At 45.0% G+C, this 14,054-nt stretch overlaps 3 protein-coding genes across 3 annotated transcripts in view; all 3 read left to right on the top strand.

Annotated features, from left to right (window-relative positions):
• LOC311229835 (histone H1-like) overlaps positions 1-14,054 on the top strand; it is a gene marked incomplete at both ends in the record, with an annotated part of 105,714 nt that overhangs the window by 31,372 nt on the left and 60,288 nt on the right. The window lies entirely within an intron of this gene.
• On the top strand, positions 5,242-5,652 carry LOC311230688 (histone H3.2-like; the record flags this gene model as incomplete). Its single annotated transcript, XM_084317049.1, has 1 exon — positions 5,242-5,652. One exon carries the CDS (start codon positions 5,242-5,244, stop codon positions 5,650-5,652), a length of 411 nt encoding a protein of 136 aa, XP_084173175.1.
• On the top strand, positions 7,626-8,000 carry LOC311231044 (histone H2B-like; the record flags this gene model as incomplete). Its single annotated transcript, XM_084317514.1, has 1 exon — positions 7,626-8,000. One exon carries the CDS (start codon positions 7,626-7,628, stop codon positions 7,998-8,000), a length of 375 nt encoding a protein of 124 aa, XP_084173640.1.

Genomic DNA, 14,054 nt, shown 5'->3' with positions numbered 1-14,054 from the left:
TGTACACCACAAGTACAGTACAACAGAGTGAAGTTGGAATCTAACCAGAGGGCAAGGTAAAAGTGCATTAACAATATACAGTGTAAGAAGTGATTAAATGGAATATAAGATGATCTGAATCACTGAGTTATGTGAGTTATTGTAGTTGGTTGATTAGTTGGTTAATCGGTCAGTCGGTAGGTCAGTCAATTGGCTTGTCAGTTGGTCGGTTGGTGGCTTGGTTGGTTAGTTGGCTTGTCAGTTGGTTGGTGGCTTGGTTGGTTAGTTGGCTTGTCTAGTCAGTTAAATAATAGTTAAAAGTTAATAGTGCTTATACCTGATTGCCTATACTCCAGGATCTGTTATCCATACTGTTCAAACTCCTGCATGTCACTGTCTACAACTGCCTTACACACCTACCTCAAACTATATTCTGCATACCGGTATACGTCTGTATGATAGCATGTGCAATAATATATATAATGTGTACTATATCCCCCCCACCCCACCAGCGAACCTCCTCCAATGTACAGTTTTTTCATCAAATGTATACTCTCTTTTTTAGACTATTTTTGTACTGTATGTAAATCTGGTATGTCATAAATGTATAAATGTAGCAGTACTGTCTATCTGTATGTCATATGTTATGATTAATTGAAAATGGGGGACCCTGATGTAAACAAGACGAAAGTCTTTCTCTGGTCTGCATCCCCTTAACAATTTTGTGTATTGAGCTGTACTGTATTGTAACCATTCTGTTGCATCTGTTAATAAAGTTTTCAATCAATCAATCAATCCCTTACCTACTCTTCTAGTTATACCACTGGTCAGTATGACTTATACCTGTAACACTGATGTACATACATCTGATATACTCCAGTTTAATCACTTTGTCCTTTCATATTGCACTTTACTGTTATATTTGTACTGTTTAGACGTCAACTTATTTTCTTTGTATAACGACAATGGATTTAAACCTATTGAGGAAATGTATAACCATGTCTATTATGATGAGTTAAATGCACGGTCCTCTCCACATACAGTAATTCTGTTTTAGTTTCGACCTGGGATGAACTGACTGAACTAATATTATGACTGGCAAATCACCTCCTACTGATTAGTCTTATTCTGAAGTTATTCTACTGTCTCCTAAAGAATAATTATTTGGAGAAAAGTTTAGCTTCTACAATAATTACCTTGTTTGACTCCATAAACTCCTATAGTAAAGAGTGAGCAGCAATATTTTCATGTAAGAGTACAAATTACAGTATAGGATGCAGCCAAGAGTAATTGCTTTCTCGGTAATATGTGGGTGGCTCTGAAAAGAGCCTTTGTGGGGTTTGTCGAGGAGGCTAAATAATTTACTTCTTGGCAGCCTTCTCTGTCTTCTTGGGCAGAAGGACAGCCTGGATGTTGGGCAGCACACCACCCTGAGCGATGGTCACTCCTCCGAGGAGTTTGTTGAGCTCCTCGTCGTTACGCACGGCCAGCTGCAGATGGCGGGGGATGATACGACTCTTCTTGTTGTCACGGGCAGCGTTTCCAGCCAACTCCAAGATCTCAGTGGTCAGATATTCCAGCACAGCGGCCAGATAAACCGGGGCACCGGCTCCAACACAATGAGCATAGTTGCCTTTACGCAGCAGTCTGTGGACACGACCCACGGGGAACTGAAGCCCGGCACGAGAGGAGCGAGTCTTGGCCTTAGCTCTGGCCTTTCCTCCGGTCTTGCCTCTTCCAGACATGTTTATTAGTCTCTTTGGTTAAACGAGTTAGACAAATTTTCTAAGAAAATGAATGCGGTCTTCTTCTTCTTCTTCTAATAATTATTGGCGTTGGCACTAACGTGTTGGTGCATTACCGCCACCTACTGAAATAGATTTTAGAGCTAGATGGATTATGCACATGCCAATCCCTATTCTACACTACTCTATATCCTACCACTCAAACCTGTACTATTTAGAAAATAAAAAATTGCCCTATACCCCACATTCCCTGAACTCAGTCGCAACACTTCTCTTACCTCCAGCTTGATGTGGTCTCTCTCTAACCTTTCTTTGAGGATCTGTCTCTCTTCCCTATACTTACTGCACTCCACTAACACATGCTCCACTCTTTCCTGCCTACTGCAATACTCACACCTACCCGTCTCATGCTTGCCCATTAACCTAAGGCGGTGGTTAGACCTTTCGTTTCATTTTCGTTTCATTGTCAGATGAGTTTCGCCGCAACGCGGCAGCCTCGAGTCACACTTTCGTTTTTGTCACCTGGGCACAGTGATGTAGTACACTGCCAAAGCAGTAGGTGGAGGTAGGTGGCGAACATGAAGGCAATTTCAACCAATCATAACTTGAATGTGCCAATACACTTCCTGGAAGCTCCAGCAAAGAAAATGTCAACAAGGCAGGCGCCTATGCCGCGCCACCATCTTGCCTATTTACTCAATGCAGCAATTCTTTTTCAGCAAAGCCTAATAAAAGTGCAATAAACAAAACGGATACATTCACTGTGTGTTCTGCCTGTCATTTGTTGATGAAACAAAACTAACATCAACACAAGTGACCACCAAGAGCGGATAGTTTAGTCTAAAAAAAGATCGGTAGCATTGTTAGCTGCATGCTAACGTCAATGGAGTATGCCATTATAACAGTATAGCATTGTGGCTAGAAGCTAACATTAGCTCACGCTATTTAGCCAGCACCAAACTGATGATATCGGGAGCCATCAGTAGTTAGATAACATTAGAGACAACGCTGTGTGTATTAAACAAAGGTGAATAGATGACTGGGCCATTTTGTTTAATGCTTGTTAAGTTGAAAGAGGAGCTTTGAGCTAACATGATCTGGTAGCTCACGTTAGCCAGCTGCTCATGCAATCGGTAATGCTAGCAGAATGAATGGATGTAAACTTTATTTAACATATTGCATATGGGTACAATACAATACGGCTCAATACAAACAATTGTTAAGGGAATGCAGACTGTTGTAGCTTGGACTGGGGTCCTTATAACAATAACTTGACAACACATGGTAGCTGCAGCTATTTGGGACAGCTCTGCCTCTGTCCCAAACACACACACACACACACTCTGTTGTCACCGGAAGGGCACGCAGATGGTATCTACTGCACATGGGCGTTTTCGCAACAACGGCTCCGTGCAGACTACACGGCTGTTGTCGGCGCGTTTTTTAGGGGTTCTCCAAAACGCAAACACAATTTAGCGTTTCAGCCGTATCCACCAAAAAACGCATTTCTGTGTAATAGGGACATCAAACGTATTCAAAAACGTATAAAAACGAGCACAAAAACACTGTGTCTAACCCCTGCCTTAGGTGTACTATTTAGCCCTGTGTGTCCTAATCTCATTCTTGATACAATCACTTCTTCCCTCGTACCCCTACCCCCACTTCTCATCTTCCCTACTGCCCTCTGGCTATTATAAAACTGCCTACCTTTACTTCCTCTATCCCACTCCTCCTGCCACTTCTTTTTCATTTCATACTTAACTACACTCTTAACTTCTGCCTTGCTGTACCTCACTTCCCTACTTACTTCTACTCTACTAGCTGCTTCCTTAGCAAATGTATCCGCCAGTTCATTCCCCTCCAACCCTATATGTGCTGGCATCCATATGAAACACACATCTGCGCCTACCCTCCTTACCCTAAACATCGCCTGCGCTATTTCTAAAATAATGTCCTGCCTTGATTCTGACTCTGTGTTCTTTATACTTACTAATGCACTACTTGAATCTGACGCTATTAATACCTTGCTTGGCTTTATTGTTTCCACCCAATTAATAGCTAACAAAATAGCCATTAACTCACCCGTGTATACCGACAATTTATCACTCACCCTCTCCTTTTCCATGATATCTACTTCTGGGCTTATAAATGCAACCCCCACCTTGCCACTGATTGTTTTTGATGCATCTGTGTATACTTTAATCTGCTCTCCATACTTAATTTCTATATACCTATTGACTTCATACCTATCCAACACTTCCTCACCTCTTTCCCTCCTTCTTTCCAATAAATGAAAATCTACCTCCACCTCCTCAAACAGCCATGGTGGAACATCAGACAATGGTACCGTCGGGCTTATCTCCATCTCCCCTATCCCTATCTCCCTACTGTCATTCCCTATTGTCCACCCAAAACTCTTAAACTCTTTCTTTTCTTTTTCCTGACATGCTAATAATACCTTTTGATATTACCTGGGGTGACTCCTTATGGCCCTTTAAGTTTACCCAATACGTTAACGCTATTTGCTTCCGTCTGAACTCCAAAGGAGCTTTATTCATTTCCACTTGCAATGCAGATACTGGGGTTGTTCTGATCGCACCACAGCACAGTCTTAACGCCTGATACTGTATTATATCTAACTTCTTTAATAACATTTTTGATGCAGACTGATACACGATGCAGCCATAATCTAAAGCAGACCTTACTAATCCTATATACACAGCTTTCAAAGAACCCCTACCTGCTCCCCACTCCCTACCCCTCAGGCATCTTACAATATTTAATACTTTCTTACACTTAGCAACAACTTTTCCTATATGGTTTGCCCACGTAAGCCTTTTATCAAACCAAATCCCTAGATATTTAAAGCACTCTACTCTCTCTAACCTTTCCCCATATAACTTAAGACTAACCTGATCTGACACTTTCCTTCTGGTAAAAAATGCCACCTTTGTCTTTGCCACTGAAAATCTAAAACCCCACTCTTGTGTCCACTTCTCTACTTTCTCTACTGCTTCTTGTAATTTCTTAACTATAATATATATTATACTCTATATTCTTTCCCCTTTTCCACATAATCCCATCATCTGCAAATAATGCCACGCCAATACTGCTCTCTATATTCTTAAACACTTCATTTATCATAATAGAAAATAAAACTGGACTTATTACGCTTCCTTGAGGTGTCCCATTCTCCACTACATACTTTCCACTATACTCTTTCCCTACCCGTACACTACTGATATTGGCCTACCTGTTAGAAAGTTTTCCACCCACTTATAAATTCTCCCTCTTGTTGGCGGTTTTTCCAAAAGACCAGTCCTCCAATAACCTTGTTCCCAGTTGTATCTCCGTGAAGTCCTCCAATAACCCTGTGAGGTGTAGGCAGAGTAAAGACCTCACAGAGAGGAGACCAATCAGAAACTACTCGCCCCCGCGTTAGTAATATAAGGCCAGAGTTTCGACACAGCAGCGTATTATTCTTGTTGAAGTGAAGACTGAAACATAGTTTCTCATAATGGCCAGAACTAAGCAGACCGCTCGTAAGTCCACCGGTGGCAAAGCCCCAAGGAAGCAGCTCGCCACCAAGGCTGCCCGTAAGAGCGCACCGGCTACCGGCGGCGTGAAGAAACCTCATCGTTACAGGCCCGGTACCGTGGCGCTGAGAGAGATCCGTCGTTACCAGAAGTCCACCGAGTTGTTGATCCGCAAGCTGCCGTTCCAGCGCCTGGTCAGAGAAATCGCCCAGGACTTCAAGACCGACCTGCGCTTCCAGAGCTCTGCTGTCATGGCTCTTCAGGAGGCCAGCAAGGCTTACCTGGTCGGTCTGTTTGAGGACACCAACATGTGCGCCATCCACGCCAAGAGGGTGACCATCATGCCCAAAGACATCCAGCTGGCCCGCCGCATCCGTGGAGAGCGAGCTTAAAATCGACCTGTTGACTAGTTGTTCCCCTAAAGGCTCTTTTAAGAGCCACCTCAATAATCATGAATGAGCCCCGTTTCCTCATTTTAACTATGTTCTGATTCCACGTGGATGAAGTTGGTGATGTGTAATACGTTCGTTTGATGACAACAAAAAAAGTATATTTGCCTATTCACCTGGGGTGTCTCGCCTTAAGAGAGTAAAGCGGAACAAACTCATAGCTGAAACTCTTCTGCCCTCTACTGGCTAAATGAGAACTTAACTTCTATTAGCTTTCCACACATGTGCCACGCCCGACCAATCGTATCGTAGGAAGCCACGCAGTACTATTTGCATCGACCTAATTGTTGAATATATATAGATACACAAATGTTCTAGAATGTTTGATTATGACATCGTACTGTGACATCACAAATGTTCTAGAATGTTTGATTATGACATCATACTGTGACATCACAAATGTTCTAGAATGTTATGACAAAAAAGATGGTTCAATGACTTTATCTAAATCCAATCAATAGTACTAATGCCGTTTCAATGTAAGGTTATAAAAATAAACATATAAACATTCATATAATACAATAACCTAAATATATAGCTTTGGCTTCTCTACAGAGAGTAAAGCAGAACAAAATCATGGCTGAAACTCTTCTGCCCTCTACTGGCTAAATGATAACTTAAAGGGGCTATGTATTATAAATGTCATTTTTCAGTCTCTAGCATTGTATTATAGTAATAGGAGTTCGTATCAATGTGTTTTAGGGTCTAAATACCATATTGGCGGATTGCTCAGATTCAGCCCAGCCCCTTTCGTTGTCTAGTAAATCAGGTCATATTTTTTTTGAACGGCCAATACGCGTCATATGGCCGCTGGGTAGCGCACAGTGATGCGATTGGCTCTGTGGTTGTAGCGCACCAAACAGGGTTTGACAGAGCGAGAGAGAGAGAGACAGATAGACCTTCGCAACAGAGCACACATACACACTGTGCCGCAGCGCTACAGCTGAAGTTATTATGAAACGCACCAAACAGGGTTTGACAGAGCGAGCGAGCGAGAGAGAGAGAGAATCAGATAGACCCTCGCGACAGAGCACACATACACACTGTGCCGCAGCGCTACAGCTGAAGTTATTATGAAACGCACCAAACAGGGTTTGACAGAGCGAGCGAGAGAGAGAGAGAGAGAGACAGATAGACCCTCGCGACAGAGCACACATACACACTGTGCCGCAGCGCTACAGCTGAAGTTATTATGAAACGCACCAAACAGGGTTTGACAGAGCGAGCGAGAGAAAGAGAGAGACATATAGACCCTCGCGACAGAGCACACATACACACTGTGCCGCGGCGCTACAGCTGCTCCCGAATCGAGAAGGAGAGAGAGAGTGAGAGAGAGAGAGAGACCACCGTGAAAACACTCGGCGCGCAGGTCCCCCCCCCCCATTCGGGAGCACAAGCTGCAGCGCGGCACAGCAGCAGACCCCCCGAACGGGAGAGGGAGAGAAGGGGACCCGCACGCAGAGCGTCCACACAGTTCTCCCCCTCTCTCTCTCTCTCTCTCTCTCTCTCTCTCTCTCTCTCTCTCTCGCTCTCTCTCTCTCTGCCACTCGCAGACTGTGTGGATTGACTGCCACTGAAAGTGCTTATGGGCGGAGCCAAGCCAATAACAGGCTGAAATCCTGAGGCTGGAAAATGATGCTTTTGAGTACTCCATTAGAAACATAAAACAATGATTATTTTTGGAATAAACCTTACAGATGTGTTACATAGACTCACAGGAATTGTGTAAAGTTGCCCAAATAGTGCTAGGAATAGCAATACATAGCCCCTTTAACTTCTGTTAGCTTTACACACGTGCGCCACGCCTGACCAATCGTATCGTAGAAGCCACGCAGTACTATTTGCATCGACCTCCTACAAATAAGGCAGGAAACCGTAAGCGACCGTCACCATTCGATTCTGATAAGCCGTCGAATATGCCTGAACCAGCCGAGCCAGCGCCCAAGAAGGGCTCCAAGAAAGCCGTCACCAAGACCGCTGCCAAGGGAGGCAAGAAGCGCAGAAAGTCCAGGAAGGAGAGTTATGCCATCTACATTTACAAAGTCCTTAAGCAGGTTCATCCCGACACCGGCGTTTCCTCCAAGGCCATGGGGATCATGAACTCCTTCGTTAACGACATCTTCGAGCGCATCGCTGGAGAAGCCTCTTGCCTGGCTCTCTACAACAAGCGTCGCACCATCACCTCCAGGGAGATCCAGACCGCTGTTCGTCTGCTGCTGCCCGGTGAGCTGGCGAAGCACGCTGTGTCTGAGGGAACCAAGGCTGTGACCAAGTACACTAGCTCCAAGTAAACTATCCTGTTCACTGAAGACGAATCAGAGGCCGCGCTCCGTGACGCGTTCGAGGATACAGACTGGGACATGTTTAAAGGAAGCGCCAGTGACGTCAGCGAGTACGCTGATACCGTTGTGAGTTACATAACAACAGTGGCAGACGGTATTGTCCTCACAAAGAAGGCGCGGGTTTTCCCAAACCAGAAACCTTGGGTGGACAGCACTATAAAAGCAGCCCTGAACTCACGCACCACGGCTTATAACCTGGGCAGAGAGTCAGGAAATATGGAAGAGTACAAGGCTTCAGTCTACACTCTGCGCAAGGCTGTTAAACTTGCTAAGAGGACATATGCTGAGAAACTGGAGACACAAATGGCACAAAACGACACAAGAGGCTTGTGGAGGGGACTGAAGACAATAACTGACTACAAAGTCAGCGCCCCCTCAATGGGGAGCGACGACGCCTCTCTCGCGGACAAACTCAACTCCTTCTACGCTCGGTTCGGTGTAGACAGTGTCGCCGCTAGCCCTCTGGCTAGTGACGTCACTGGCGCACCGGCTGTTGTGGAGGGGGGGGGGGCAACCGCGGGGGGGCGGGGGCGCTCTCTCGTTGTCGGAACACAGTGTGAGAAGAGCATTTATGCAGGTGAACACCAGGAAGGCTGCGGGCCCAGATGGTATAACAGGACGCATACTTAAGTCCTGTGCAAACCAGCTTGCCCCGGTGTTCACCGCCATATTTAATCAATCCCTGGCGGAGTCAGTAGTCCCTGCCTGCTTCAAGATGTCTACCATAATCCCTGTACCGAAGAAACCCTCCCCAACATGCCCAAATTACTACAGACCGGTGGCACTCACCTCTGTGGTCATGAAATGTTTCGAGAGGCTGGTCAAGGACCACATTTGTGCCTCTCTCCCCAGTGATATGGACCCTATGCAATTTGCATACAGGACAAACAGGTCCACTGACGACGCAGTCTCCCAGGTACTGCACAGCACTCTCTCCCACCTTGACCGTCAGAAGGGGGGCTATGTGAGACTGTTGTTCATTGACTACAGCTCAGCGTTCAACACCATAGTTCCCACCAGACTGGTGGACAAGCTGATCGAGCTAGGTCTGAGCTCCGCCCTGAGCGCCTGGGTACTGGACTTTCTGAGTGAAAGACCCCAGGCGGTCAGGGTGGGGGGTCAGACCTCCAACACCATCACCCTGAGCATCGGGTCCCCCCAGGGCTGTGTTCTAAGCCCCCTGCTGTACTCACTCTACACACACGATTGTGTGGCCAAGTTCAGCTCCAACTCCATAGTGAAGTTCGCCGAGGACACGGTGGTGGTGGGGCTGATCTCGGACAACGACGAGAAGGCCTACCGAGAGGAGGTTGAGGTACTGGAACGTTGGTGCCAGGACAACAGCCTGCTCCTGAACATTGGTAAAACCAAGGAGCTGATCGTGGATTATAGGAGAGGACAGCAGGAGACACACACACCACTGATGATTAACGGGGCTACCGTGGACAGGGTGAGCAGCTTCAAGTACCTGGGGGTCCACATCTCAGAGGATCTGACATGGTCAACACACATAGACACAGTAGTAAAGAAAGCGAAGCAGCGCCTCTACCACCTGAGACAGTTAAGGAAGTTCAGAGTATCGGGGAAGATACTCCAGTCCTTCTACTCAGGAGCTGTAGATAGCATCTTGACCGGAAACATCACTGCCTGGTATGGGAACAGCACGGCACAGGACAAGAAGGCCCTACAGAGAGTGGTGCGCTCAGCCGAGCGTACCACGGGTATTGCGCTACCTCCCCTGCAGGCTCTATACAACAAGAGGTGCAAATCCAAAGCCTGCAGGATAATGAAAGACCCCCACCACCCCAATAACAGCCTGTTCCAGCTGCTGAGGTCAGGCAGACGCCTGCGAACCCCAGCTACTAGGACGGAGAGGCTTAGACTAAGCTTCTTCCCCCAGGCCATCAGAGCCTTGAACAATGAACATTGAGAGACACAGAAACTGAACTATCCACACACAAGCACACACAAGCACATACACGACACGCACGCTGAGCACGCTCACACACTAGCAGCCACTTTAACACTCATGCCGCACACACGCACACTTATGGCCAGAGGAAAGGCCACTTTAAATTAGTATAACATCAGGAACAGTGTATTGCACTACTAAAGCTACCTAGCATGTCCTATATGCTCTGTAAATACTATGTACAGATACCGAGATGGCACACCATGTACCTGTTTATTGCACTGTTGTTGTTATTGGATTCTTTAATATGTTGTACCACTGTATTTTTATTGGATTCTATTATATGTTGTACCACTGTATTGCACATCGTCGCGGGCAAGACCAGCCGCATTTCATTGTATACCTGTATGCCGTGACAATTAAAACTCTTGACTTGACTTGACTTGACTTGATTAACCCAAAGGCTCTTTTAAGAGCCACCCACCACTTTCATGAAAAGCAATTATTGTACTCTAGTGTGTGGAAGTGAAGGGGGCTTATCGAAGTATATAACTTCGTTAGTATTACTTTTGGGATGGTTTATTTCCACGATACTTCCAGCACGGCAACAAAGCAAACACAACTTTATATATTATATAAATATGGAGAATATACCAGAAACAAACTAATATAAAATATAGATCAGATATAGGTTCTTAATTGGAGAATGTTGATTGTTATTAAGTCAGGTTTGATTAGTGGGTCCTACTAACGCAGATACTTTACCGCAACGAGTTGAGCCCTTTATTGTGGAAATACATAAATTGTCATCATTATGGTGCATTTATGTCCATGCGTAAATTAACACTGACACTATTGGAATGACTACGGGTGATGGCCCATTAGTGGACACAGCAGATTAATGTAATTTTATTTATTCAGACCGGTTTGGATTATGTTGGCACATAATTATGTTCCCCACTACCTCACATTAAATATCTACACAAGCAACTGTCGTGGAAATATATTATCATGTTCTTATATATCTGTTGTTTTATCATGTCATACAGCTTGAGTTTCACTCCGACCGGATTTGCTGGTTAATGTGTGTATGTCTCTTTAAGATACTCTATCATTTTCTCAATCATAGCGAAGTTGCTGTTTCTACCAGCCATGGAGCCAGAACCCAGGGTCATGGGAACTGTAAGATGGAGCGCTGTTTTCCTTCCGGGCTTAGCCATAGCATAGTCGTATTATTGGTTTCTCTAACCAGCCATTTTGTTTTCTTCTACGTCATTTTCATGTATTCAATTGTATGTCTGACCAGGCCTCTGGGTCAGTCCCTGTCAGACGCTAGTGGGTAAACATGTCTGTCTCTGGCGGGTGACTGGCCTGGCAGCGTGGCCACGCTGTCATGAACTTTCTTTATTAAATAAACCTTCTTATTATTATTAATAATGACTCAGAATGATTAATGTAGGCGGCTCATCGTTTGTCCTTTAATAATTCCCATTACAGATGGCGACGAGATGTTTTTTTAACCGATGGGTGTCGAGGTCGGCCGCCAAACGGACTCTGCAGAAAGGGTGAATCCTGGAATTCCGGGGGAGTGCTGTCTCGAGGCTCCTCCGTGCGAGACACCGAGGGGAGAGAACCAGCTGCGCCGTCCGCTTGGCTGTCACCTCCGGCATGAACCTTGGGGACGCGTGATGAGGAACACTCGGTGAGCTGTTGACATTCTGATTTCTGTTTAAAACATTTTTTGTTTTTAAATTTATAATTAGAGGTCTAAACTAGAACATGGTGCCGGTCAGAGCTATTTTTTAAATGTATATTACTATGTGCTCTGCAGTGGTTATTTTTTTCATTGTATTTGTGTATTACTGTGCTTGGTAGACTGGCGATGGTTTTTTCTATAGTTTCTCAATCTTGGTACGTCCCGAATGTATTAGGCAGGGATTAGGCTCGTGCCTTATAGACGGGGTTGGGGGGCCTACCACGAGTATAATAAAATATGTTGACGACGAGAAGAATTATGGGGTATTTTTTTTAATTAGGTTAATATATATTTTAGAGCGATGGGGGTCGAGTTGGCCGCGAGCCGAGGCGCTATGCGGGCAGGTTGAAATCTTGGGTTTCAGGGAAAGCGCTTTCTTCTCCTCAATACTCCCCCGCACATGGGAAGGGAGTGAGGAACCGCCTGCTAGCGTCCGTTTGGCTGCCAACTACGGCTAGAATCCATGGGAGCGCGTGGGGGAGATATTCGGTGAGCATTCTGTTTAGAAGCGGTTATTTATAAAGTAGCCATTCTGTTTAAAAGCGGTTATTTATAAAGTGGCCATTCTGTTTAAAAGCGGTTATGTATAAAGTAGCCATTCTGTTTAAAAGCGGTTATTTATAAAGTGGCCATTCTGTTTAAAAGCGGTTATGTATAAAGTAGCCATTCTGTTTAAAAGCGGTTTTTGTTTCTATCTATAAAGTAATTATGCGAGTGGGGTATTGAATATAGGATAATGTGTGTAACCCCCCTGTGTTTCCTTGAGTACTGGGATTTAAGGGGTATGTTCTGGCTGTACGCTGTTTACAGGGCTTTTTGTCTCCGAGTGCTCAGGAGGAACCAATTTTTGGGGGCCACATAATTTGTACATAGTATTGTTTTTTTTGGGTACCTTTTTATGGTTTTCCTCTGGACACTTTAAATTAAGAGGTATGTTCCGATAATTGGCGTGAATTACATTTGTATCCGAAATAACAGGCGTGTGCAAAGTACTGTGGGTATAGTGGAAACTAAAGTGATGTTCATGCAAATAGTTTTAGGCACTGATTCTGGAAGTATATGAGAAGGTTTAGATTCTGTGGGTTTCCTAACAGAGAGGCGGGAAGTTGGACCGTGCGTGGGATGCCAAAAGATAGGGGGACAGGGGCTTAGGTCGTGTGATTGGTTTTCCACTACCTTATCTGGTCATACTGCAGTTTTTCTGAAAAGAAATAAGATAGGGGCATTGTATCCGAAATAACAGGCGTGATACGTATCCGAAATAACAGGCGTGATACGTATCCGAAATAACAGGCGTGATACGCTACTCCACAGAGCTTTTTTCTCGAAAGAGTTCAGAGGAAACGATTTGTCTGCCACATATTTTATTGTGGGTTTTTATTTTTTGTCTTTTATTTTCTGTTTGGTTTTGTTTATTTTTTGTTTGTTTTTGTTTGTTTTGTGTTTACCTAGAAAATGGAAAATGTGGACAGTTTAGAGGGGCCAGAAAGGGGGGCCTGTGGGGTCATGACGGGAGAAGCTAAGAATCTGTTTTTCTGTCTTTTCTCCCACGGTGTGCCCGGGGCTGGATTTTGGGCTCGGTGTCTTTCCGTGTGCGTCACCGCCACCGGCCGTCCCGTCTCCTATCCGCTGGTCTCGCCGGCGACCATCAACTCCGGTGCGCCGGGCATTGGTATAAAGACTGTGCCTATAAGTAGGTGTTTGAGGGGAAAAAAGCACAATGGCGTGCGGAGGTGCAGGACGGGACGGGCCCACAGCGCATTGGCTGGACGCACGGCGGGGAGACATCGACCTGAGCTCAGGCAAAGTATAGCGCACACTCACATGCACGCACACAGATCGATGGAGACACAGGTACAGCAATATATTAAGGCCATGTGAACAAATCACTGACAATGGGCCTTCTGAAATTTGTATTAGTAGCTCCAAAGTGATCATAAAGTGTATAGGGTTTAGGTATACCTTTGAGACTGGGATTTAAATACATTTCAATATATACCCTGTTTTGAAAAAAAAAAAAAAAAAAAAAAAAGAGAGCAGCCATAAAGGCACAAATATGGGTAATTATTTTTATTAAATGCAGGATAGAATAGAAACAAGTGCATACTGTAGCACAGGCTGTGCACGCTGTTATATTACATAGAAATATTTTCCTCTGTCTGTGTAGGCACACACACACACACGTTTACATGCACGCACGCTGTGATAGGGGATAAACAATTCGCTATTTTATCTGCATCGTTTGTGTTTATCTGCATCGTTTGTGTGTGTTGACATTGCCATGGGTGAATTTACGTCAGTTAGTATCTTGTTATTGACAGTATAGCTGGACTGT

The sequence above is a fragment of the Notolepis coatsorum genome, assembly GCF_963971535.1.
Source record: "Notolepis coatsorum genome assembly, chromosome: 6".
NCBI classification, from domain to species: Eukaryota; Metazoa; Chordata; class Actinopteri; order Aulopiformes; family Paralepididae; genus Notolepis; species Notolepis coatsorum.
The sequence above is the reverse complement of the archived record's forward strand: the minus strand, read 5'-3'. Positions and strand labels throughout refer to the sequence as shown.